At 34.2% G+C, this 27,882-nt stretch overlaps 1 protein-coding gene across 14 annotated transcripts in view; it reads left to right on the top strand.

Moving 5' to 3' along the window:
* NIPBL (NIPBL cohesin loading factor) overlaps positions 1-27,882 on the top strand; it is a 154,820-nt gene that overhangs the window by 116,719 nt on the left and 10,219 nt on the right. For all 14 annotated transcript variants that reach the window (XM_086867654.1, XM_086867657.1, XM_023944133.2 and 11 more), the window contains 24 exons: positions 949-1,052; positions 2,288-2,374; positions 4,629-4,860; positions 5,544-5,695; positions 6,381-6,461; positions 7,644-7,744; positions 8,833-8,971; positions 9,177-9,259; positions 10,280-10,412; positions 11,310-11,453; positions 15,104-15,193; positions 15,439-15,653; positions 15,755-15,857; positions 16,727-16,825; positions 16,915-17,061; positions 18,690-18,824; positions 20,179-20,277; positions 21,773-21,826; positions 22,993-23,101; positions 23,688-23,824; positions 25,279-25,419; positions 25,733-25,826; positions 25,934-26,088; positions 26,358-26,448. In XM_086867654.1, the coding sequence (XP_086723780.1) occupies positions 949-1,052; positions 2,288-2,374; positions 4,629-4,860; positions 5,544-5,695; positions 6,381-6,461; positions 7,644-7,744; positions 8,833-8,971; positions 9,177-9,259; positions 10,280-10,412; positions 11,310-11,453; positions 15,104-15,193; positions 15,439-15,653; positions 15,755-15,857; positions 16,727-16,825; positions 16,915-17,061; positions 18,690-18,824; positions 20,179-20,277; positions 21,773-21,826; positions 22,993-23,101; positions 23,688-23,824; positions 25,279-25,419; positions 25,733-25,826; positions 25,934-26,088; positions 26,358-26,448 (2,925 nt within the window). The remainder of the gene's footprint in view (positions 1-948; positions 1,053-2,287; positions 2,375-4,628; positions 4,861-5,543; positions 5,696-6,380; positions 6,462-7,643; positions 7,745-8,832; positions 8,972-9,176; positions 9,260-10,279; positions 10,413-11,309; positions 11,454-15,103; positions 15,194-15,438; positions 15,654-15,754; positions 15,858-16,726; positions 16,826-16,914; positions 17,062-18,689; positions 18,825-20,178; positions 20,278-21,772; positions 21,827-22,992; positions 23,102-23,687; positions 23,825-25,278; positions 25,420-25,732; positions 25,827-25,933; positions 26,089-26,357; positions 26,449-27,882) is intronic.

Below are 27,882 nucleotides of genomic sequence, written 5' to 3'. Positions count from 1 at the left end.
CTTCCTCCGTCTGCAGAATCCAAAAGGGGCATAAATTATAATGAGTAGTCCCCTTAAGTGGAAAGGATGCTTCTTTGGGATGTCATTAAGGTGTCAAATATGTCAAAGGTGGTTCTCTTGTTAGGAATGTCCAAGGCACATAATTATGCATCTGCTACATGCAGATATGATTATTCCGTTCAGGCAGCAGAGCCCTAGTGTATTTATGGCTAAGACTGAATCACTTACCTATTTCAATGGAAGAACAGTGTCCTTAGCTAAGTGTTTAAGGAAGTAGTTCATGTTGCCAAAGGTGACTTTCTTTTGAAATGGATAATGGAATATTCATTAATTTTTTTCCTACCATCTTTGTTACAGGATTAAAACAAGGGGAGTGGCATAGTAAACAAGTTTCTATTTTCTTAGTTTTTAAACCCATAGTGCATGCAACCTTGAACATAAAAGTGAAGTCATTGGATCTTTCTGTGTGTAGCAACATGATTTTTGTCTAAGGTTAAGTATAATTAAGACTCAGAATATCTCAAGATGCTTAGTTTCATATGTGTTTTTTGTTTATTGCTCTTGCCCCGATTTGAACTTTAGGGCTACAATAATTTAAGATTTGTTTTACTGAAATAAAAGTGATGGCACAAGTACTGCAACAAATGGGCTTTGCTATTTTAAAAATTATTACTTTGTGACTTTCAGAAGGGCATGTTAGTCTCTTAAGTGGTATTTCAGAGGCAGTCATACTCAACAAGTATTTATTGTTTCAACACAACCAAAAGGTGTCATTATCAGTCTTCAGTAGATGCTAATTATTTAGAACCATTAGATGCTGACTATTTGGACAATTAGCTCTTTTTTTTCAATTAGCTTTTGTAATAATTGTAATAAAAAATACTGGTTTCCTAAAAGTCCTATTAAAAATATGATTGTTAATTTTTTATTTATTTTTTTTTTTTAAAGGTGATGATGATGAGATCCCACAGGAATTGTTACTGGGCAAACATCAGCTTAGTGAGTTGGGTAGTGAATCTGCAAAAATCAAGGCAATGGGCATTATGGACAAGGTACCTCTTCGTAATCTAACTTTTTCTGGAACATAAAATATTGATTAACATACAAAAATTTACTTCCTCCATAATTACATTTCACCCTTTTCAAGGGTGCACAGACCAGAAGAACAGCTGAGATTCTGCTCACTTAGATGAAGTGCTTAGGAACTTACAACATCCTGTTACTCTTTCTGAAGCTGAGACTTTTTTGTTGAAAGGTGTCCTACTCTTCCCCAGTCAGCTAGAGGAACTTTTGTTTGCAACAAGTGCAAACTTGTTGATGTCTCACCTCTCGAAACATTGCTCTTGATCTCCTTTTGTCTTCCTGGAGCTTTTGGCTTTGAGCAGTCTTATATCTTATGTCCTTTGTTAAGCTCTTTGCCTGTTCTTGACCACTTAAGTTTGTGGAGTGTCTGTGAAACCACATGCTATTATAATTACTCTGGACTATTCCAAGCTTCTTTTTTCCAAACATTAGATATTCCTTATGGATTTTCCTTCAATCCCCCTACCTTCCTTTGTAGTTTGTGAGTGGCATGATCGTTTCTCTATCCTGATCGTTTCTCTGTCCTGACCGTTCTCACTCTTATGCTCCCTTCAATATTTTTCACACATTCATAGATATAAATACAGACATACATACACACATACATGCATGTCTATATAAAATCAGTTTTGTTGCTTCCAATGGTGAATAGTATCTAGATTAGAGAAGCTGACTCTCCTCAAGTTTAACATATTCCACAAATTATTTAATCAGACTTCTCAGAAGACTTGTAAGTGAGTTCAGTTTACTTTTTTCAACATGTGACTTATTTGAAAATAGCACTAATAATAATACATTTCCCTTTTATTATCTTTCAAGTATCAGGGAATTTAATTCTACTTGTTCATGCAATACGAATTTTCTCCTAATAAAGCTCTATATTGTCAGTTAGAATTTGTAAATCATACATGGATTTGGTAAATTTCTATTTCTGGAAACATATAACAGCACAACATTAATGACAGGCAGTTTAAAAATTTGTTTCTGTGGATTTTGCTGGTTGAAAATGCAGTTTAATTGCAATCCTAGAATGTATTTTACCTGTTTTCATTATAGTGTCTGCATTCTCCTCATGCCAGATTGTTCACAGTTGAGGTGATTCAGATTATACAAGCTCTGTCCTTCATTCCTCAATGTTCTTTTCAGCAATTTGGAATTATTTATATTCCTGCAGTTGTTTGACATGTTTCTTTATTTGTTTTAGCTCTCAACAGATAAAACAGTAAAAGTCCTGAATATTTTGGAGAAGAATATTCAAGATGGATCAAAGCTTTCTACTTTACTTAACCACGTGAGTTTGAAATTTCAAAATTTCACACCATTGTGCAGAATAGTTTTCTTCACTTGAGTCCTATTCAGTGATAGGTTCAAATACTGTGTATGTGTGTGAAAGGGACTTTTAATATAACAAATGTTTGATTGAGTTAGTCAAATTTTAATACTTGAAGCAAAATTAAATTAATTATATTTTTTCAGTACTAATCATATTTTACTCTAACAGATCTGTTGGGAGCAACTGTATTTTCTTTTGTTTCATCCTGAGATATTATAGTTTCATCCTGAAATATTCATGGTAATTCTGGTGTAATTTACATTGTTGTTGCATGTTTCTTTGCTATGTGTCCATAAAGCATCCCTTACAAAATGTCAGAAATACTATAGTTTTCACATGGAGTCTATCTTTCTCCTGAGCATTAAGGAGGAAGTTTATGGTTTAAGTGTTCTTATACTGCCAAGTTTCAATGTCCATGTAAATAAAATTAATGGGAAGTTTAATATTTTAGGATGGGTTTTTTTCCTGGTATACCTAAAACTACTCAAAGATTTAGAGAATTTATGATATTGATGTTCAATATTTCACATATTTTTTTATTTATACACTTTCTATTCAAAACTATAATTAGAATTGAGTTTTATAGAGAAAAGCACCTCATCAGTAGAAGTACGAGAGTAGTAGTTTATATCAGAAAGGAAGAGTTTGAACTTGCACGCAAAAACCAGAGACACATTATTTGTACCTAAATACTTTGATCTAGATAGTTTGTAAGGGTTTCATAGTTTCGGTATATGGTTCTGAATGTCTTTGGCAATACAAAAAGTGCATAAAAGGGAAGTAAGGGGTTAACTGGTGTACTTCATTGTCATGAAGTCTTTATACCAATGATTTTAAAGTGATATTTTTCTTTTAGTTTTTTGAAGTAAAACTCAAAATTTTTCAGAAGTTATTATTGTCATATAATTATGATATGATATGATGTTATGTTATGTTATATTTAATGAAATTGTCCAGTGCTTGCAATTCAGAGACAAACTTGGATTTAAAAAAATACAAAACAAGTTTTTTAAGAAAAACAAACAAGTTTTAGGGTTTCTTAAAACTATTAAAAATTGTTATAATCATTGTGACAAAGAAAGTCTTTCCTAAGGCATAAGCTTGCTACTTTTACAGTGCAGTGAAGATGTCTTACCTCCATGTCAGTATATTTTGCAGAAGCAGAGGATGCTTTAATATTAATTTAATTTCTAAAATTAATTAGGGAAAACATTTTTTTTTCCTTAAAGTGTCATTTGTATATGTAGCAAATTCTGTAAAGCCATTGTATCTGAGAAGCTTGCAGGGACCTCCTGATTTGCAGATTTTTGTTGATTCGATAATTATGTATATCATATATATAATGCACTGTTCTATTGGTTCAGATTCTCTTAACCCAAAGGCAAAAAGGTATTACAGTCTCATTTACCTCTGACCTTTACAAGGAAAGCCAACAGTGTTTAAGTGTGGTGTCATATAGGTAGTAAAGACTCTTTTTCTCTGGAGGCACTGTCTGTAGCTGAGAAGCTATGAGAAATTCTACCTAGCTTTGCTGTAATAATGTTATTACAATATTTAAATAGTCCTGGATGGTCATATTTAACCTCATATATGTTTGTTTTGGTACCTCTGTATTACCTTTATAATTACCTGTATAATACCTTTGTATTACTGTGTAAACACAGTAATACAGGGACTATTGTATTGTAGCCTATTGTAATCTAAATGGACATATTTGATAGGAGGTTGATAATCAGTGGGTTGGTTTAAGAGGCAGAGAAAGTTGTGTACTTACAGATTTCATGTGACTTGCAAAGTCTTTTTGTACAAGAATTCCCTCTAGTGGCAGAAATTATATGAATCAAAGCAGCACTGAAGAAGGAAACACCAGATGAAAGAATTAGATTTTGCTGAATGTACATCAGTCTTAAATAGAGCATACAGCAGTCTTCCCTTATAGTACTTCCCATGAGACACAGAAACCTTTGTGTTCAAACAAAAGAATAGAGATTACAGGACTTTGAAGACCAGTAGCTTAGACACACATTACAAACTTGCTAGTAAAACAAATATTACTTGATTTAAAAAAAATATTTTGGTATTGTAAAGGAAATACAATATTTTATACGTTAGTGTATATAAGCATATTAATGTAGGATTATTTTCTTTTACTTGGTGAGAATAAAAATTTAACTTCTTGCTCATATTCTCTTGTTCTTCTTGCCTGTTGCAGAATAATGACACTGAAGATGAGGAGAGATTATGGCGAGATCTCATTATGGAAAGAGTGACAAAATCTGCTGATGCTTGTCTTACTGCTATCAATATTATGACATCACCAAATATGCCTAAAGCTGTATATATTGAGGACGTAATAGAAAGAGTTATCCAGTACACAAAATTTCATTTGCAGAACACTCTCTATCCTCAGTATGATCCTGTGTATCGAGTGGATCCTCATGGTGGTTAGTATGCTAAGAAATCTTTCCATATTAAAAGCTATAAAAATTTATCTGCTATATGATGGTATAAATGACTTTGTGGAATAAGATTTTTATATGCAAATTTTATACTGGTAGTTCTTTCTTATCACATACAGTATCCTGAACAGCTGCACAGTTATATATAAATAGCACTGTTAGTTTGAGGATGATGAAACATAGTAAAAAAACCAGTGAAATGTGTCATCTGAAGAACTTAGTCATACTGTGCCTTGGTTTACTGCAATAATGTTAATGTAACCAAAGTATTTGGATAACAGTACTTAGAAGTTTGAAGTTCAACTTTTATGTATAGTTATTATATGTTGAAATAAATAATTTCATAGTCATAGTCCCCGTGTATATAGTGATTTGTTTCAGGGAAGACTATTTAACTTCAAGCCTTTTATTTTCATGTACATACTGACAGGTGCATGGCTCCAATTTTAAGAATCTTTTAAAAATTCAGGTAAAAAATTTAGAGTAATTATGAAAAATAATTATCATATGAAATTCCTGCTTTCCAGTTGATGCTACTAAGTAGTTTTTCTAAATCGCTTTTGCAAATCTGTAGTGATGTAATTATTTGGGGGCACTTTTTGAGGAAGATCATCTTTCTAGTATTTGAAACACTGAAAATATTAATGAATGTGTATTTTATTTTCTAGGTGGTGTTTTAAGTTCAAAAGCAAAACGTGCCAAGTGTTCCACCCACAAGCAAAGAGTTATAGTGATGTTGTATAACAAAGTTTGTGACATTGTCAGCAGCTTGTCAGAGTTGCTAGAGATACAGCTTCTTACGGATACAACTATTCTTCAGGTAGGTTTTTTTCAGAATTCCTGTCCAAAAACGTTAGCCTTGCTTTTCCTAGAGTGAAAGTGAAATATAGTTGTCTCAGTGACATGAAGTTTGAAATCAGTACAAGCTTTTGAATTCTTGACATCAGAGTGACTGTGTAGTATATCATTTGCATTTTCTCTTCTACACTTAAGAAAAGTTTAACCTGATTGTATTCAAATATAGAGTAGTAGAATCATTTACACTGGAGAAGATCTTTAAGAACATCAAGTCTAAACTTCCAAGCACACCACTAAACTGTGTCCTTAAATGTCCTATCTACATGTCTTTCAAATATCTACTGGGATATTGGCTGGATTGCTTCCATAGGCACTGACAATCCAATCTAAACCACCCCTGGCACAACTTACAGCCCATTTCTTTTGTCACTTGTTAGCTGGCAGAAGAGAGCAACCTCATCTAGCTACACATTGCTTTCAGGCAGTTGTAAAGGACTATAACGCCCCCTCTGGAGCCTCCCCTTCTCCATCCTAAACAGCCTCATACCCCATCAGCCATCTCTCATAAGACCTGTGCCATAATTTAATATTTTCATTTGCAAATAATACAAAGTAATTGTTGAAAGCCTTACCTGCTGACTTGTGACATTGCATGAATACCAGTTTGTTAATCCTATGTATTTAAAATAACTTCTATCCCTTGACAGGTGTCATCTATGGGAATAACACCTTTCTTTGTAGAAAATGTCAGTGAGCTACAGTTATGTGCCATCAAATTAGTAACTGCGGTAAGTGCCTTCTAATTTGTGGGCTCTTGTGCCTGTACTGCATTACATGTGCGGTACAGGCACAAGTGTTCTTAGTGTGCTTAGTATTACACTTAGTTCTAAGTGTTCTTAGGGCATTTACATAGGCTGTATTTTCTCTCTGGTAGAGAATTGGAGTGTAGGATTAATGCTGTTCTTGCATGTTTTTGCAGTTTGATACCATAATATAGAGATAGTGTTATATCTGTCAGAGCTGCCCCTATTTGCAGAGTATGCTGTAGAAAGAAATTGCCTATTTTAAGCAAGAAGCTTCTTAATTTTGATTGTCAGTTAAAGTGTAAACATAAGCTCCTTCCTCTTACCTGTCCTTTTTTATTTTAAGATACCTGTTTCTTTTTTGAACTTGCGCAGTAAGTCATAGAACTAGTATGGTATTTCTGTATAATAGAATAAATTATTTTTCTCACAAGAGGTGACTGTAGGAAAAAATCACAGGATAGGTAAAATACTATTTCAGGAAAAATGTAGTAGAAAACAAATGTCCTTGTTCAAGTGAGAGATTTTAGTCTTTGTAAAGATTATATACTTCAGTATTCTTCCCAAACAAAAGGGGAGGAAAAATCAATGGTTCTGACTCTGTAAATTGAAAGAACATATCATGCCTGGAACAGGAAGCAAAACTGTTTTCTCAAATGTACTCTACAACCTACATGTGTTCAGAAAAATTGTGTTATGACAGAGTTTTCCTTTGTACTGAGAGAAATAAATACTAAGTCTTAACAAATAAAATAAAAACTAATAAAAACTTAGTATTACACTGTTTGACTTTCCTATATAATCCTATATAATAGGATTTAATAATTTATTAAATTATTTAATATAATTATTTAATAATAATTGAATTTCCTATATGTGTTATACCATCGACAAAAATACTTTAAATAGAAGGTATTTTCAAGACCTAATGCATATTTATGTTATATAAAGATTTTTTCTAAATCTCTGTTTGGAAAAGTTTTTACTTCTTTTTTAAAGAATTGCTTGCTTTGAGAAAGCAATGCATTAACAATAAGGTGAATTATAATTTATTGAAGTGTCATGTGAAGTGCATGCTGTCATATATAATTATTTACAATATATTTTAAAAGCTGTATTTTATATAACAATAAAACATTGTCTAATAATCCTGTAACTATTAAATAGGTGTTCTCCCGGTATGAAAAACACAGACAGCTAATACTAGAAGAAATTTTCACTTCTCTTGCGAGACTACCAACTAGCAAGAGGAGTTTGAGAAACTTCAGGTAACTTCTGATGTAAATTAATAACTTCTGTAGACTATAGCATTTACAGTTTTGTAGATATAGGATTTTAGGCTTCATTGATAATTACACTAAAAATGTGTCTCTACAAGCTGCATTTTTTGCAGGTTGAGATTTCAAAACAAACTCTTTGACACATGTCTTGTTATACTTGCTTGGTTTTTATGCTATCACTTTAGTGCCTACTTACAAAAATAATTGAAACATTATTTTTCTCGCTAAGAATCTGAACATGTGTAATGCTAGTGTGACTTGAGGATTATTTATTGTTGGTCAATTCTTTAATTCAGTTTGTATGAAATTACATAATTTCTTTATTGCTAAATCTCTGTAGGAACATCCTGGCTGAATTGCTTTGAGGATACACTCAAAGCACTCTTTTCAGGAAGGGAGTCGGTTTCATATCCATATCATCTCTCATATGTTGAGTTTGCCACCTTTTGATGTTGTTAAGTGTAGCAATGAGATGATATTGGTGTGTATATTGGCAGTAAACTCATACTATTTCTGAGGTTACATTAGGGAGAAACATAGTATTTTTACCTATTTAACACAGTTGCCTGCTGAAGTTTGTAGTCTGCTATGCTGCTGCAGATTATTGTTGGTGTAGCCCTTGTAAAAGTCAGGCTAGGTTATGGTCGCTTTTTTCTGTTTTTAAAAAGTCCCACACATTTCACATATATTAAATACTACATAAAAATTATTACAGCAACAGTTTTGTGTGTTTTGTTGTGCTGTGTAGGAGAGAACATGGTATTATACATAACAAGCTTATTATGTATTTTAGCAAGTAGGTGTTTGTTTTATTAAATATTCCTGTAGCTGTTTCAGCCAGTGAACTTTGTGCTGTTTTAGTTCACCTCTTCCATGCAAGCACAATACTTATTGGTTTTGTTAGGTCAAATGTTACACTGCAGAAAAAGAAGCAAATTAATAGATAAATGTCTAGAATGTGGATTTCTAGCTGTGGTAATAATTTTTGAAAGATATGACTTAAAAACATTTTTTTTGTGTGTGTTTTGTCCTCTTTGCTTACTTTTAATGTTAATGCTATCTTTTCTTATTAATAGGTTAAACAGCAGTGACACTGATGGAGAGCCTATGTACATTCAGATGGTAACAGCACTAGTTCTGCAACTAATTCAGTGTGTGGTGCACTTACCATCAGCAGAAAAGGATTCTAATTCAGAGGAGGAATCAAACAAGAAAGTAAGAAATTTTTAAAAGCCTTTTTTATGTCTGTGTGCAGAAATTACTTACGTGTGTTCATAGGTATAATGCATTATTACAGTGCCCTAGTAATCAAGCATTGTAATTTTATGTTTACTGTAATTTTTTGGTGCATAAGAAATGCTAATCTGGAAATCATAGATCTATGCTAAGATAATAGACAAATGTATCTTGTTATTTTCAGGTGGATCAAGATGTGCTTATTACTAACTCATATGAAACTGCCATGAGAACGGCACAAAACTTCCTTTCTATTTTTCTTAAGAAGTAAGTACTGTTGCATTCTTTAGTGTATTGATAAACCCAACTCCAAATGAATACTTTAATATCTGACCACTGAACAGTAATAAATACCTATTCATAAAGTTATTTATAACAATATGCTTTATTGACACCTAAGAGGGCTTCTTGCCTAGACAAAAATATTTATAGAAGAGAAATTCTGCAGTGTTCTTCATATATTTAGGAATCTGTCTCAGAGTTCATGTAGGATTCCTTTATTATGGAGGAATTAATGTGAAGCCTGAAAGAGAAGGCTGAGCAAATATTTAAGTGGTGAAACCTTGCTGATTCAGTCATCAGATATAAAAAACCTAAAAACTACTTTCACTGAGCTAAAGTTAGGAATGTCAGTAGCTCAGAAAGGAATAAATAGTGTACCTGAATTAACCATAGGATTTCAAAGAACAAGTCTTTAGGTTATAATTGTGTTAATTTCTACACTTAAATCTGAAAAGCTGTTTAACAAGCCATCTAGCAATTGCATGCTTCTGATGTTAAACTTAGGGATAATATATAGAACTCAAAAAGTATAAGGTATGCTAACTTTTGGTGGGTTTTTTGTGGTGTTGGTTGGTTGGTGGTTTTTTGGCATTCTGATTGTAACCTTTGTGAAGCATAATACTGAGATGTGTTATCACTATCAGATAAACAAAACTGAGCTTAAATAATATAAACATACCAACTCTTAAATATCCTACTCTAAATTATTTTTTATAATTATACCTACTATGTGTATCCAAATTAATACAGACTGACTTTAATGCAAAGGTAATGGCCGCTATGGATTAGCTACGTTATTTCCAGTGCAACTTGGAGCGAGAACTGTTTAAGCTATTTCTTTGCAAACAAATAAAACAAATTTTCTGCTAGTATTTCAGATTTGTTTTCTTGGAATTACATAAAACTGCTTTTTCTGATTAAACACAGGATTACTTCTATTTGTATCAGAAGAAAACCTTGTATGTTTGTTAAATTTGCTTACAAAAAGCATTTTCTTCTTAACAGGTGTGGCAGTAAACAAGGGGAAGAAGATTACAGGCCATTGTTTGAGAACTTTATTCAAGATCTTCTTTCTACAGTCAATAAACCAGAATGGCCAGCTGCAGAGTTGCTACTTAGCTTACTAGGAAGGCTATTGGTAAGGGATTCTTGTTTTTAACTGTGTGAATTCATTTCTTATTAAAATGAATACTTATTTATTTCTGCTGAAACTACTGTAGGAATACTTTCTGATTGTTGACACACATGCAGCATGTAAGGATTTCCTTGCATGTATCACTGTGCAATACATAAATAATAAAATTTTGGTTAGAGGATCATTCATATGAAGCTTGTTGAAAATGGTATGTGTAGTTTCTTGTGGAAGTCCGGTTTCACTATTTGATTACATTTTCAACATTAAAAAGTGTCATTTCATAGCATCTAGTAAGTGCATGTATTTATCTGGAGTAAAGTCAGCCTAATAGCTGTAATTATACATATTAAGAATCTTCTCTGGGCTATTCCCTTAGCACAGAACCAGAAAACAACTCAGTGGTTTGGTTTTTAACAACTACAGCAAATGCTTATGGTATTTTACAGAATGAGAGTGTTTTTGTTAGTGTGTTTTTTGAGTTGCTCTTTAGTATTATAATGTAATTAACACAGTAATTTGAGCTGCTTCTTGAAAAATATTGTGCATGGTCCTGTTCTTGTAAAACATAGCTTTATATTTGTGTGAATAATGAGGAGGTAGCATTATGATGCTTAAAATCTCTGCTGCTGGAGATCTGCGGTGCCAGTTGTCCAGTTTGTTTAATGAAAATATGTATTTAAAAAACCTGACAGATGTATTTGTAGACTGCGAGAGACCAAATAAAAAAGAAGCATTAATATAAAGTAAGTAATGTATGTATGATGTAATAGCAAATTACATAATTTTATGCAATATGGAAGTTAGGTGGAAACTTTAATAAGGTAAAGCAGTCTTCTGTGAGAAGAATCTCTGTGGCACAAATAAATGTTTTTTTTTAAATGTCTATTCTGCTTTTCTTAGGTTCACCAGTTCAGTAACAAATCTACAGAAATGGCATTAAGAGTTGCATCACTTGACTATCTTGGAACTGTAGCAGCAAGACTGAGGAAAGATGCAGTCACTAGCAAAATGGATCAAGGATCTTTAGCCAGAATCCTCAAACAGGTGTGTGAGACATCCATGGCAGCTGAATGGAGATCTATCCTTTCAAATGCTTGAAATTTTTAATTATACCTTATGGAGAATCATTCTTAATTCACTGTTTAGGTTTCTGAATCAAATATATGCAATTTTTAAGTACCATATTTGTTAACTCATATCTTCCTTGCACAATTTCTGTAGTGATTCTATAAATTAATTAATTACAGTGGTTACTCAGTTTTCTTGTGAGAATACCGAGGAAATGATGGAGCAACAGTTGGATCCTATCTTAAGAGGTCTTAAAAATACATATGAACCTGTATTTGCTATTGTAAAGTGGAACCTAAGCTGACACTCAAATACACGTTTTAGAGAATTAATCTATTAGTCTTGTAGAATTAGTTTTTATGTCGTGTGATTTGAGGTTTTGGGGGTTTTTGGTGTTTTTTATTGAACATGCATATGTGTCTTTAGTGGGTTGATGCTGGCCAGATGCCAGGCCCTCACCAAGTTGCTCTGACTCCCCTCTGCAGCAGCACAGAGGAGAGGAAATGTAAGGAATGGTCCCTGGGTTGAGGTAAGGATCAGGAGAGATCACTCATCAAATACCCTCACAGGCAAAACAGGATCAGCTTAGAGATATGAAGTGATTTATTACTAACAAAAATCAGAGCTGGATAATGAGAAGTAAAATAAACCCTTAGAAACACCTTTCCTACCCTATTCCCTCCTTCCCAGCTCGACCCCCTTCCCCAGCAGCACTAGGAGACAGGGAGTGGGGGTTGTGGGCAGTTCATCACCTGGTGCTTCTCTCACTGCTGAGGGAGAGGAGTCATTCCCCTGCTGCACTGTAGAGTCCCTCCCACAGGAGACAGTTCTCCATGAACTTCTCCAATGTGAGTCCATCCCATGGGCACCAGCTCCCTGCAAACTGCTGCAATGTGAGTCCATCCTATAGGCACCGGCACCCCTCAAACCGCTGCAGTAGTGGGTCACTCTTCCGTGAGGTGCAGTCCTTCAAGGACAGGCTGCTCCAGCCTGGGAGCAGGGCCCTCTTCCCACAGGTCTCCCACAGGCTCCCAGGCTCCTCTCAGGCACCCACCTGCTCTGGTGTGGGCTCCTCCAGGGACTGCAGGTGGATCTCTGCATCCCTGTGGACCTCCCTGTGCTGCAGGGGCACAGCTGCTGCAGCAGGGACTGCACCAGGGGCTGCAGGGGAATCTCAGTTCCAGTGCCTGGAGCATTTCCTCTCCCCAGTGCCTGGAGCATTTCTTCCCTCTCCTTCTTCACTGACCCTATTTCTGCAGGCCTGTTCCTCTCACATGTTCTCACCCTGCTCTGCTCTGGTCACAATTACATCTGAACAATAACTTTCTTTTATTTCTTGTAAAATATGTTATCACATTACCCCCATCTCTAATTAGCCCAGCCTTGGCCAGCAGCATGACATCTTCGGAGCCACCAGGGACTGGCTCTGCTGGACATGGAAGAAGCTTTTGGCAGCTTCTCAAGGAAGCCACCCCACCCTGCTACCAAAATCATGCAAAGTCTTTCATTAGAGAGTCCATATTTGGATTTCTGCTAATGCTGCTCAAAATCTGCTGGAGTGTCAACATGTGCTAAAGCAAGATATACATTTGGGCTCTATACATTATATAGTATAAGAGAAGCTCATATCCCATCTGTCTTTTTACAAATAGGATTTGCATTTTTCTTTTGGATACTATACATTTCTTTCTGAACTGTTCTCAGGAATTCCCTTCTACTTCCCTGAGAAGACTACAGATATATTGCACATACTTTATAATGACCATTAGATTTATATTGAAGGAAAATCTTCTATCCTTTTCAGGCATGCAGTTAAAGAGGAAAAATAATCCACTCCTTTATGAGGCTGATTCTTTCCACAATTTATTTTGGTTACAATATTCTACAACATACCATATTGAATCTTAATATAATATAATTTGTACTTCTGTATGATAAGGGATTACAATTCTCCACTCTTGACAGTGATTCTGACAATTTTGCATTATACTTAGTGAGGAAGTATTTCAGAAGAACCCTTTTCTCTTTCCTTATCTCTTTCCTTATTCTCTGATATTGAAAAATATTCTAGAAAGATATATACCTGACCTGAATTTTTCTGTTTGGTTTTTGCATTTTTACAGGATCAGTTAGCTCCTAGGCATTAGCACTAACAGAGAATAAAATTGCGGTGGGCAATTGAGTGCTAAAACATTTTATTTTCAGTTTCTCAGGAAATTTAACATCTCTAATGGTAGACAGTACCATCCATGCATTGTGGAAGGTGTGTACTACACAGTACAGTAGACTGTTGTGTTACAAATTTCTGAGAGAAGAACAATATGTACAGTATGGATGACCTTCACTTATCTGTTCAAATGGCAAGAAAATAAGATCCAGGGGCAGCTGTTGTCATCAGAAACTTAAATTATTATTCCTATTCAGAAATTAGGTCACACCCCTACAGATTTTTCTTTCCTGCTAAATTGAATACTACTGTTGGATATTTTCTTCTGCACTCTGATATCGTTACCATGATATTAGTCAATGATTGATAAAGGCATATAATGCTCCCTACTGTGGTTTGGATCCATGATTCATAGAATGAGTTTTAGAGGAAAATCTATTTTGTTTTGACATTTTCAAACACTACAGTTTTTTTTTTAGAAATAGATTGTCTAATTTATTTGAACACTTATGCATACTTTTCATTAGTTTATCTCACTGATGTTCTGGACTTGTTAATTATACCTTTCTCCACTTGCTGATGTTTGCAAGGTATGTTACATGCTGCATATGTGTCAAGATTCTCAGTCAATGCTCTTAATAGAGAATTAAAGATGATTATAAGTTAGAAGTTTCATTGCTGACAAAGAAATTTTTTTTCTGGCTAAAGAATTAAAAAAATAATTCTTCTACTTTCAATTTGATTCTTGAATGTGATTTTTTATAGGTGTCACAGCTTCACTTTTTTTGTTCTGGGATTTTTATTTGTTTAAAAGTAGTTAGGAAGTTAAGCATCAAGCAAGCCTTATATTAAGCCAGTTATCTACAAAATTCAAGTTTGTCCAAGGCCAGGATTTCTGTTCACAATTTGCACATACATATGTCCACAGACATATGTACCTTATGGTGTTAAACATATTATATTTATATATGTGTGTTGTTGTTGTTGTTATTATTATTATTATTATTGTTATTATTATTATTATTATTATTATTATTATTATTATTATTATTATTATTATTATTATTTAAACAGTATTACATGTCTTGTAGACACGCTTTGAACTCTTGAACTCATTCATTTTGGGGTAAAAGAATAATATCTTTTTCTCCTGTAACATCAGCCACTGCAAGGATGCATAATATTGAGGAAATAAGGATGTTTTCTGCATTTTGCCCTTTTATATTTTTCTGTGGTCCTCACTCAAGATCACAGAATGAAAACAAGCCAAATCAGTCAGTCTGTTTCAAAACCAGTCTTATTCTGCTCTTAATATTATAACTAATTGGTTAAAAAATTACAAATGCTGTACAATTATGCCAACTGACTTCAGTGTATTTTATATGTGGACATGCAGATTTTCAGATGGTAATTATGACTGCAAGATTCTTGTTTATAACTATCTTTCTACTTCTAACAGGTTTCAGGAGGAGAGGATGAAATTCAACAGCTGCAAAAGGCTTTACTAGATTATCTGGATGAGAACACAGAAATTGATGCATCATTAGTGGTAAATTTCAGCTTTCTTTCATCAGGAATTTATATAAATAATTTCAGTAATGTGTACTGAAGAAAGTTATTTTTGATTATATATATTAGTGCTTCAGTTAAATTGTCACCCTAACATATACTGTTGATTGTGTTTTCAAAAATAATGTTGATGCATTAGATTTCCTAAATCTCATAATAAATCTGTTAATTCTTTTTCTGTAACTGTTGGTTTTGTTTTCTGTGCATCCTGCTCTATTTCTCCAGTTTTCTCGGAAGTTTTATGTAGCTCAATGGTTCCGTGATACAACTATGGAGACAGAAAAAGCAATTAAATCTCAGAAGGATGAGGATTCATCCGAAGGAACTCATCATGCAAAAGATGTTGAGACCACAGGACAAATCATGCATAGAGCAGAAAGTCGCAAAAAATTTCTTCGTAGCATCATTAAAACCGCTCCATCTCAGTTCAGTACATTAAAGTATGTTTCAGTATCACTTACTTCTTTATTAGCCATGCCTTTGATGTTTTAAATAATGTTTTTGTCAACATGTCCTGATTAACGCATGGAATTTATTTCAGGATGAATTCTGATACTGTGGACTATGAAGATGCATGTTTGATTGTTCGCTACTTGGCCTCTATGAGGCCGTTTGCCCAGAGCTTCGATATTTATTTGACACAGGTAAATTGTGACTGGAAGTGTTAGTATAGTGAAACACAGTTGGCTTCTCATTCCAAACACTTTCACAGCCATGTGCTGTATCTGTCCATTGTTGAGCAGAGGTATTTACAGGCCATGATAACACCACGTGCTTTCAAATTCTGTATTGATGGCATAAATGATTAGGTTTCTTTTTCTTCCATGCATTTTGTATGTTATCATGTGCGCACAGTATTTTATTACTGTATGGCTGTGGCAGAATTACACATTTAGAGGATCATTACAAAGTGTTGAAATAATTTTCACAGCTTTTGTAAGATGTGTGGTCCTTTGCTAAGATTAAATCATTAAATTGAGCTTAATTTGATTTGAAAGTAAAAGCCACATTGCCCAGTTGTTTGCAGTGCATGTTGCTGTCACTTTGGAAGCTGCTGTTTGATCAGTGTAATTTCTTTTTTTTTCTGGGAGAAGGGCACTAACCCTGGCACAGTGACATGTTTGAAATTCAGTACTAGTTTAGGTTGCACTACTTAAGTTGATCTGCATACAGAGGCATTCTTAGAGTGCCCATATCCAACTCTACTGTTAAAAGAACCATGGTGAAAACCACAACTGAATGACAAAAGTAAAATTTAAAGTTAAGAATCTTACAACCCATTTCAGAGAAGTAGCAAATAATAATAAATACCAGTTCAGTTTTCAGAAATTTCAGTTTTCAATACCATGAAACATCACTTACATGCACCTTTTTATTCTCTGAGAAGATAAAGTCATCTTTTAGTTATTATTTTAGTAATATTATTTGTATGTTATTTTGCTGCATTTTTGCTCTTGATTATTATTTTGTACCTTCCCAAAACAACTGAATCTTTGTTTTCGTTCTCTTCTAGATTCTGCGTGTACTTGGTGAAAATGCAATTGCTGTTCGAACAAAAGCCATGAAGTGTTTGTCTGAGGTGGTTGCTGTAGACCCCAGTATTCTAGCCAGGGTAAAAAAGAAAATATCTACCATGCATATATTACCCTTAATATAAAATAAATCTTTATTCTGAATCTGTGTTTCATATGTTCTTTTTAGCTGGATATGCAACGAGGAGTTCATGGGCGGCTAATGGATAACTCCACTAGTGTACGAGAAGCAGCTGTGGAGCTCCTTGGACGATTTGTGCTGTGCCGTCCTCAGCTTGCTGAGCAGTATTATGACATGCTGATTGAAAGAATATTGGTATGGTGGTACTTGTGGTATTTATGGTAAAATAAGTGGCACTGGAAAATTTGCTTTTAACTGAGCATGTTTAATAAACTGGATTGTTTGAATGGTCAGTCATCATGCTATTAAGAACAGCCTTGTAAAATGCACTACTTGCTTCTAGAGAGGCTTTGTCACATGGAAAGGTGAACTCCTACAGAAAGTTGTACTGCATCAGGACCAGGGTTATATTCTTTTTTGATTCCATTATTAGTGCTCAAATTAGCTGTGTCATGGTTTAATCCCAAATACAAGTTTAGCACACACCATGCAGCTGCTCACTCAACTCCTGCATCACTTACCCCCACCTTGGTGGAGTGAGCAGAATTGCACTAAAATTATATGTTGAGATAATAACATTTAATAATTGAAAATAAAGTAAAATGCAATAATAATTATAAATAATGATAATAAAAAGGAAAAATCCACTGATGCACAAAGCAATTGCTCACCATCTGCTGACTGATGCCAGAGCCCCGTTCCCAAACCTAGACTGGCTGTGCTTTCTGATAGCTCCCCCTGGTATATATAACAGGCATGACATTCTGTGGTGGGGCGTATCCCTGTATCCCTTTGGCCAGTTCTGGTCACCTGTCCTGATATGCTCCCTCCCAGTTTCTTTAGCCTACCTCCTCAGTGGCAGAGCATGAGACAAGGAGGGGAAAAAAGTCCTTGACTTAGGATAAATATGACTTAGCCAAAACCAAAACATCAGTGTGTTATCAACACCATTCTCATTCTGAATCCAAAACACAACACTTTAGCAGCAGCTGAGAAAAAATTAACTCTACATTAATTTTAACCAGGACAAGGTGAAATAAGGAGTTTTGCTGCATATTTCAAATCTGAAATATGGATCATTGATGGCAGCTTTTGTATGCTATTTTTAGTGTTTTGAAAGGTTTATTCATTTTTTTACAAAATAGTGTTTTTTTCGTTTAGGTGTTCAACGTTAATTTAACTGTTGGATAACATTAGCTTATAGTATCCATGTCAGGATTTTAGTCAAGTACTACACATCGGCTATAGTTACATGATAAAACAAGTTTGTGACAGCTTTTGGAGATAAGTAGATCATGTGCATACAATACTAGATAAAGCAGTTAAACCTGATATTCAGATTCAACAGATTTTGAGTTAGGTGATACGAAGTGAAGTTCCTCATCTATCTCCTTAGATGAAGCCTAGTAAAATGGAAATGACTGCCTGTATGTATCTTATCCATAAGTTTTATCCAAAGGCTTAAAGTATTACTTTCCAAATCTATAGGGAATCTTGTGTGTTCCAGTAAAGTAGCCAAAGCATCATTACATCTGGCTTTTAAGTTCTTGAGTTTAGAAGTGAATTATACATTTGCAACACCATAAGCTCTTAGACAGGAGGGTGTAGATGGAGAAAATGTTTCAGCATTCTGGGAACTCAGCCTGAGCCTTTAGAACAAGTTATGCTGAGCTTTTGCATAAATGCATTCCAGAAGATTGTAGTTGCCTTTTCTAAATAAATTTTGGGAGTCAAATTGGGTGATCTTCAAATATTAATTCATATAGAGCATAAATTAATCTTTCTGATTTGTTTTCAAGAGTGTAACTCTTTTCTCTTCACAGGATACTGGTATCAGTGTCAGAAAAAGAGTAATAAAAATACTTAGGGATATCTGCATTGAACAACCAACTTTTCCCAAAATTACAGAAATGTGTGTGAAAATGATCCGGAGAGTCAATGATGAAGAAGGCATTAAGGTAGAATGAAACATATCCTTCAGAGTTTTAATTATTGTTACTTTAGTGTTTCCATATTGTGAAAAAATAAAAAAATATTTCATTTCTCCTTTGTAATATTTATGACTTACGAATTTTTAAGAGCTGATATTTTAGCTTTCTGTAAATTTCTCTTCTCTTTCTTCTCTAGCCTCTGTTTTCTGTAACTTCTAGCTGACAATCAAAATATTTTAAATATTTTCCAGAGATTTGTTTTCTTCTTGCAAGTATTTTCTCTGGTTCTTCTCTTTCCTAGCAAGTAAAATTGACATATAAAATTTTGATTTCTGCAAATCAGTAAATTTTAAGTACAAATTAACTAATTGACATTAACATATGCCATATATAATTTTTAAAATTATAAAGTATTAATCTGTGCTAATTTTGTATTAATTCTGAATGTTCAGTGAGGCAGTTATTCGCCTGAAATGTTGCTTGTGTGCTCATACGCTACCCTTTGTGCAGTGTGTATGTGAAGAAGAACACAAACCTAATACGATGTGTGAAATAATAAACCTTATAATGATTTTGTTGAATTTGACAAAATACTTTTTAAATTGTTGAGTAATTAGGGATGCACCTGTAATAATTTTGTATCACACTTTGCAGCAGATATTTTTACCTCTTGAGGTACATTAATGTAAATTGGCTTCCTGAAAAGACTCTTAATCAACAAGTAGATGAACAGCTAAAGCCAAGGTGCTGCTGGAAAGGAAGAATGACCATGTTCTCTCCCTTCCTTCCTCTTACCTTTCTAACAAAAAGAAAAACCAAGACATAAACTTCAATGCATTTTTAACAGTTCCATAAATGAGAAGTAATTTTGGAATAATTTTTGTTCACTTGGAATAATTTTTTGTTCACTTGAATTCTATTCTATATTTTTCTTTATTCAAAAACATTGGAAGGTTACATACTTTGTAAATTTGAGTGTAGAGACTTGACTTCTCTCTCTTTCCTGCCTTGTCACAGCTGTTTTGCAAGCTAAATGAACCTACCACTGCTGCTGCAGTTCTGCTTTTATTTGTTCAGTTGTCAGCTTCTCAGTCAGCTGTGTTTTTCTGAGGAATACCAATTAATGCAGGAAGGTGGTAACTTTATTTTTTGTAGCATTAGTTCCCAGTGTTTAATTTTGCTGAAGTTTGACATGAGATCAGTATAAGTCCTGTAATAGTAGAACTGGGTCTGTCTCAGATATTTCCTACTACAGTCTCATTTAAGTTGCATAATTCCTTATGAAAAGGCACAGATCATCAGCACATCTGTTGTATGGATATATTAGAATTAATACTTACGTGACAGTGTAAGTTTATGCTAGTATTTTATTTTCCTTCAGAAATTAGTAAATGAGACATTCCAGAAGCTCTGGTTTACTCCAACTCCACACCATGACAAAGAAGCAATGACAAGGAAAATACTAAACATCACTGATGTGGTATGTTAAACAAATTTGAGTTGTATGCAAAATTCAATTTTGTTTTTAGTATCTTAGAAACAGTATCTGTATTTTTTAAACACAGTAATATGATGGTTTCCCCTTTATGTTTCAGGCATGAGATGTAGGCTAAGAATATTCATGTGATTGAGCAGGCTGTAGGAAATTTTATATGCTCACTGATCTTTTGGCAATAATAACTGTGACCACACTATATTCAGATTCTATCAAGTACTTGTTCGGTTAAAACACAACCAATTTCTATTGTATGTAACATTCTACAGGAATTGCAACTAGCAGTGTAGAGTTAAGTCTGCCTAAGAACTTGTCTCTTAAAAGAAAATTTTCCTCAAACAATTGATAACCTTTTTTGGTAAGCTTTGTAAGCTGTTTTAATAAATACAGGCTCATGTTTCTACTAAGAGTAAACTGGTGTATGCATAATTGTGTCGCACTTTTACTGAACAGCAAATTAAATAGCATAGCTCCAAAATAACGAAGTCTGCTTCGGATAAAAATGCTTTATTTTGTAGTGAAAATACATTGTATAAAACCACTGTGATGAAAAGATGTTTTAATATCAATTCAAGGATATAAATTAAAAAAGAACCACCAAAAACCTCACTTCATTACTTAAAATTATAGATTTAGACCTCACTTTACAGCATTTTAAAAAAACTAGACTAGTCTAGTTTACATTTTTCCTGTCCGAGGATCAGTCAGTCAGTTTGACTTCTGTTTAATTCTCAGTTCTCCTGACAGTTCTAATTTGAACCACCTGTGTGTTGCTCCTGACATATAATACCAGTGAAGGCCTGGTTTGTTTATATAAAAATACATATATATGTATACCCAAATAAATATGTGTGTGTGTGCATGTACTTCTCTCTGGTGCACAGACACAAGGGAGTGGCCTGAAAATGTGTCAGGGGAGGTTTAGGTTGAAAATCAGGAAAATGTTCTTCCCCAAAGGGTGGTTGGTCACTGGAACAGGCTCCCTAGGGAAGTGATCAGTACCAAACCTGACAGAATTTAAGAGGTGTTTGGACAATGCTCTCAGGCATATGGTCTGGCTCTTGGGGTGTGCTGTGCAGGGCCAGGAGTTGGATTTGATGATCCCTGTGGATCCCTTCCAACTCAAGAGATGCTGTAGTTCTATGATACGCATACATGTCCATTTTCTAAGTGTCAGGATTGTATTTATACATGAATTTGTGCAAAATTTTCTACAAAACAGAAGCTTATCTTGCACTAGGGAGAGCAACCTCCAGGAAAGCATTGTGGGCTTTGTGTGGTATGAAATACAAATTCTGGAGTCACTTAAATGGTGGAAACTATTCTTCAAATGCAGACGACAGTTTCTGATCTCCATTGTTCTTAATGTGTATAGAAATGTATGCATGTTTGCTGTTCTTTTGAGATAACATCTGTATTGAAATAATTTTTCCTCAGATGCCTTTTTTGTTAACTAATTTATTCTCAAAAATACTTATAGGTTGCAGCTTGTAGAGATACAGGGTATGATTGGTTTGAACAGCTTCTTCAAAACGTAAGTAATGAATTTAGAATGTATAGTATAATCATTGTTAGAATTTTAGTGTTCCTTTTACTTCTAAAGCACACAGAATGGGAACCCCAAGAGCAGTCCTACAATAGACAATTGTAATAATAATAATAAATTCAGTTTCTGCTCCTTAACATCTGACCTGTTTTTCTGTCTTTCTCAGTGCACTTTTCTTTGGCATTAGTTTCTTTCTTTGCAAATCATCTATTAAAAATACTTCATTTCTTGGTTTTGGGAGGAGTTTCATTTATTTGTTTAATTTCATTAGTTCTTCAATAATGACTGGCGTAACACAAAGTCCACAGCTGAGGTACTTAATTCTGAAATAAGGTATCTGCTGATGTTGATTTTTTTAAATGGTAGATAACTGTATTTTCACATCCAATATATTTTCTGCACAATTTATGGAAGCAGTGAATCTTCAGACTATAAGTTACTTCTGCATTATATTCTACTTATATCTAATACCAATATTTTTAAGAATTGAGCTTGGTTTGTTTATATCTCTTAATCTGTGTTATCATTTTCTACATCATGCATGCACTGGTTAATTTTCAAGCAAGGAAATACTTTGATTCCACTTTTGCCTCGAGTGTCATGAAAATAGGTTGTTAATTACATCAGAGCCTCTTCACTAAGAACATCTTCACTGAAGGAAAGGCTATAATATGGTCTCAGTCTTTCTTAGATACTAGAAGAATCTTCCTGCCCACAATTTTAGTACCCCAACTCATATGTAAAAAGTTTAAATAAAGTATTCATACACAGCTATGTTAGATCCTCATTTGGTATTTTAGCTTAGTGTCAAACATTTGTTTTGAATTTGCACTTTATTTCTCTAAGCATTTTAAAAATCTTTGAATTCCTGCTAGTTCCAGCATTATTTTATTAAGCATAGAGCAGCTTTCATCCCAATGCAAAAAATCATGAGAACTACTATGGATTTTTATTGCAGTTACTTTTTTTTTACTTATGTTGCTTTTTTACTTCCCATAATTCTTTCTTTACCATATAAGATTTATGGAGAATTAAACCATTTTGTAATCTAAAATCCTTGTGTATCTGTAGTAATTGTTTTAAGACCAGCATGTATCCTATACAAATGAATGCAGCTTAACACGAAACCACTTTCTGTTTCATCTGCTATACAGCTGTTGAAGTCGGAAGAGGATGCCTCATACAAACCTGTGAAGAAAGCCTGTACTCAGCTAGTTGACAATTTGGTTGAGCACATTCTTAAATATGAAGAATCTTTATCAGGTAATATTATTTAAAACTCAGCTAAAATCCTTTGAATTTTTTATGATGCTGTAACAGTTCACACTTTATTGTTTACACTTCATTGTAAAAAGCTACTGTCCTGGAATTCCTCTTAAAAGCTGATTGTAATAAGTCATTGTTCTTAAGTGATGAAATTTTAAGCACTATATAATAAATAATAAGACTTCCCTAATCTTCACCAGCTAACCAAAACAGTAGAACTACCTTTAAAATAAATAACTGGTTCAAACTTTCACATCACTAAAACCAAAACTAACATGGCATGTTTTATTTGCATTAGTATGTTCTATATTGGTAATAGGTATCATTGGCATAGGAAACATTTGCAGTAAAGTGTTTGAAAGCAGGTGATGTCTTTGATGCATGTTTGCTTCTTTTTCAAGTCTTTTGTGGTCCCATATAAATGTTAATACATTATGTTCTCATTTCTAATAAGACATTTTATTTTGATCTTTAAAGAGGTGCAATGAAAGAGATACTGAAAGAGTGTTTAGGCCATATGTTTTTCATTGCTTAAACAGTACTTGGTCTTACTATCTCTTTTGTATTTTCTAATCTTTTGCAGATTCTGACAATAAAGGTGTGAATTCTGGTCGCTTGGTTGCTTGCATAACCACTTTGTTCTTATTCAGCAAAATAAGGCCCCAGCTAATGGTCAAACATGCAATGACCATGCAGCCATACCTGACCACTAAATGTAGTGTAAGTAAAGAAAATCAGTCTTTTCCCTAGATAATTGAGCATGAAAATGAACATCTGTCTTGTATACTTGAGGAAATTTAAGGTAGGAAAAGAAAATGTAATAAAAGTGTGGAGTGTTTTCATGAGCATCTTAGCTTTGGAAGTTACTAGATCCTTTTGATGATCCCTGTAGCTTTTAAGATGTTCTTCCTCACACTCTACTTTCATATTTTGCAGCCAAATGAAACTGAAACCTGTTCTGTATCTTTCCCAGTTTTTCTCCCTTCAGAAAATAGTTTCTTAGAATTGTTTTAGTTTACAGTCACAGTCTTAAAAGTAGTTAATGTTTAAACTATGAATCTTAAGACTAAGGATAAGATTCTTCCATAAGATAGAGTGATCTAATATATAGCAGATAAAAGAAAACGTCTTTTTTCATTCTCTTCTAGACTTCATCTCTTACTTCTCTAGCTGTAGTGCTCTTGTATTTCTCTGTAAGACATTGTAGAGAGCTCTAACACTGAAACCCACCCCCACTCAGGTCTCTGAATCCTTGCAATGGTTTCTGCCATTCTGATCTGGCACCCTGACTGGTTATAAGGAGTAGGGCAGGATCATGCACCCATTGCTCAAGGATGATGAGCATGAGTGGGTAGCAGCAGTGCCATTCAATAGGTGAGCTGCCCAGGGCAGGCTTAAGGGGTACTTCTTACCAACTTAGATTGTAGATACAGCCTGGCATTTTCCAGGCATTTTCCATGTTCCATAGGGCACATTTACAACAGTCTCTAAGAGCTATTTCTGAACAAACAGTATAGGAAAGATTTATCTAAATATTTACTTGCTGCTGCACATTTAGTTGGTTGCAAATGATTTGTTTTGTATTTACACACGTTGAGATGAATCACAAAATTACCACTATCCTGATTAGCAAAAGTCCATTTCTAGCAGGATGTCTCTTTAACAGATGTTTTCCATAGATTCCAGACTTAAAATATAATTGCAGTCATCATAATGCAAACCAGTAGTAATTTTAATTGTAAGTTCTACACTTGTGCACATTATTACTTTTTGTTTAAGGTGCATTACGTCATTGTGCAACTTCATTTTTTTGCTGGAACCTGGTTTTCAGGTGTTGTGTCTTTTCTAGCGTGCATATCTCAGGAAGAATTCCTAGATTTCTTGTAAGACTTCAGAAAATTATCAGACCCAAAGGTTTTCACATCTGGCACAGCCTTGATAAGATGTGTAATTCTGCTTATCCAGACTTTTTTTCCCCAGAATGCCTGTAGTAAACAGAACTAGATTTCATAATAATATGTAATCTAATAGCAGATGTAAAATACATAAATATTCTTTTAGATATTTACCAAATATCTTAAATAAGTTGGACTTTTTAACTGTCAGTACATAATAATAGCACTTAGCTTATCCATAACCAGAAGTATTAAACACTATAAATGCTGTTGTTTCAGACCCAGAATGATTTCATGGTGATCTGCAATGTTGCAAAAATCTTAGAGCTTGTAGTGCCGCTAATGGAGCACCCAAGTGAGACCTTTCTTGCTACTATTGAGGAAGACCTCATGAAACTCATCATCAAATATGGCATGACAGTAAGTTTTTAATTGCTACTATTCTGTTGATTCCATTTCACATGACTTTAGTTTAAAGACAGTCTTATCTTTATTATGAAGATAACTTCTGAGCAATGAAAAATCAGTGTACTTGGTTTATCAGGATTTCCATGTGTTTTCTCCGTATTTTAACGAGTATGAATTGGTTTTCAGAGCAGTCTGGGGAGGCACATTATGTTATATCTGTTAGATTGTTAATTTTAGTTCAGCATAGCTTTTTCCTGCAAAACTTAACAAGAATCTCAATTTAAACTTCTGAGTAGATAATTTACTTGTGTTTTCTTGCTCCTAGGTTGTTCAGCACTGTGTGAGCTGTCTTGGGGCTGTTGTGAACAAGGTCACCCAGAACTATAAATTTGTATGGGCTTGTTTTAACAGATACTATGGTAAGCAAAATCATAACAATTCTCACTTTTCAGTTTTGAATACAAATTTTATCTGAGAGATACACCACATTTAAACACTGAGATAAAAAACTTTTATTTTACTACAGGTGCACTTTCTAAATTAAAAAATCAACACCAAGAAGACCCCAACAGTACAATACTTACTGCCAATAAACCAGCACTCCTTAGATCACTTTTCACTGTTGGAGCACTGTGTCGTCATTTTGATTTTGATCAGGAAGATTTTAAGGGCAACAGTAAGGTAAACTAACTTTCATTTATTCTCCACGTCTTAGGTATATTGAATACTCCATTTTAATTTGAAAGCACATTATTCCTAGCCCCCTAAGGTATATATTTTTTCCTAATGCATAAGGTATTGTTTTCTGGTTTTTAAATACATGATATTGCTAGGACTGTGCAGTAAAGTTGTGTTTCTCCATTCCTTTTTTATGTATGTTCTTTATATAAAAGATTAAAAACGTCTATTCCATCTTCAAATAGCTATTAATTTTGTTTTAATTTGCCCAGGTTAACATTAAGGATAAAGTACTTGAACTGCTGATGTATTTTACAAAGCATTCAGATGAAGAAGTACAGACAAAAGCCATTATTGGTCTTGGTAAGGAATATTAATAGTTTTTTTATTATTCTGCTCTAGTAAAAATGCATGTGTATCAGTAGGAATTCATGTATTTGTGTAGTCACAGAAGAGGTTACTTAAAATCAAAACTTACTGCATATTTTGTTTGAGAACTGGTCATAGCAAAGCTGTCAAAGGGTTGCTAGTTGTATAAATCTGCAGCAGCTTGGGTGCTTTTGACAATGAATACCTTTTGATATGTGACCAAGTTGTAGAGGGAAGCAAATTTTCAAGGTAATGAAGATCCTATTTTTTTTACTCCACATGCAAGTATAACTCCAAACCTTGTTTTTCAGTCCACAAGGTAGAAAAGGATGGAAAAACTTGGAACATTTTAGGGGTAGGAGCAGACATTCTGCAGGAGTCAAGGGAACTGCTGTTTATAGTAGCTGGATGGCCTTTTTGAGATTAGTGTGGCATTTCAGTGATTTGCAGTAGAAAATGAACTGCCACTCAGGGATAAAAATTGTAGATCTGAGAAAATCTTGTTTGGGCAGATAGGTCTTGGTGTCTGGAAGAGTTCAATTCTTGGTTATTGCTTGGTCTAAAATAAATTGTCCCCAAGGCATGAAAGCCTCCATTATATGATTTAACTGTGGGCAAGAATTTCCTTCTTTATGTTGCTATTTAGGTGACTTTTTAGATATTCTACTCTAACAGGCTAGGGAGGGCTGTGAGGATAAGGATCAAGACTGAATCTGCATTTCATATTCTAAGAAATACCATTTCAAGACAGTTGAGAAGGATTAATGGCATTGGAGTTGTCTCTGTTGCAGGAACAATGGACTACTTGCAGCTTTTCTGGGCATCATGTCAATGTACATAACACCTATAATCTAGTCCAGTTTAATTGCGCTCTGCAGAATATGTTGGGTAGGGTCTGTATTCCTAACCATAGAGATGATCACTCTGCTCATGAATATGGAGTATGTCATATTTGCCAAAAATGTTTCTGAATTATAGACCGAACTGTGAACTGTTTTGTCAGTAGTCATTCTTCAGATTTCTTTTTCTGCCTGTAAACGTATCAATCTTTATTTTATTTACACCTCACTGTTTTTAGTGATATATCGATTTCATCCAAGTACTGATTCTGAAGATAGCTGGTGAATGTATGGAGATGTGGTAGACAGTGCAGATTTCGACCTCAGTCTGGTCACTGTGCAACGTTATCAAACTCATTCAATGTTCATGAGCAGCAGTACACTGAAAAGGACTAGCAAGCTAACTCAACATTTATATATGACGAAAAATGTCATGTGAAGCATGTACTTTCCTATCAGCCTGTCACTTTAGTAGGGACACTCAACAGGTTTAGCCTTTGCTTCAGGATGTGTCACTGCTCTTGAGGGATTAAGCTTAATCCTAAGGTTAATAATCGTGGTTGTGCTTCTTTTCAGATACGTACTTGCA

Source organism: Cyanistes caeruleus, chromosome Z (genome assembly GCF_971803275.1).
Source record: "Cyanistes caeruleus chromosome Z, bCyaCae1.hap1.1, whole genome shotgun sequence".
Taxonomy (NCBI): Eukaryota; Metazoa; Chordata; class Aves; order Passeriformes; family Paridae; genus Cyanistes; species Cyanistes caeruleus.
Note: the sequence above shows the minus strand (reverse complement) of the source record. Positions and strands in the feature narration are given on the sequence as shown.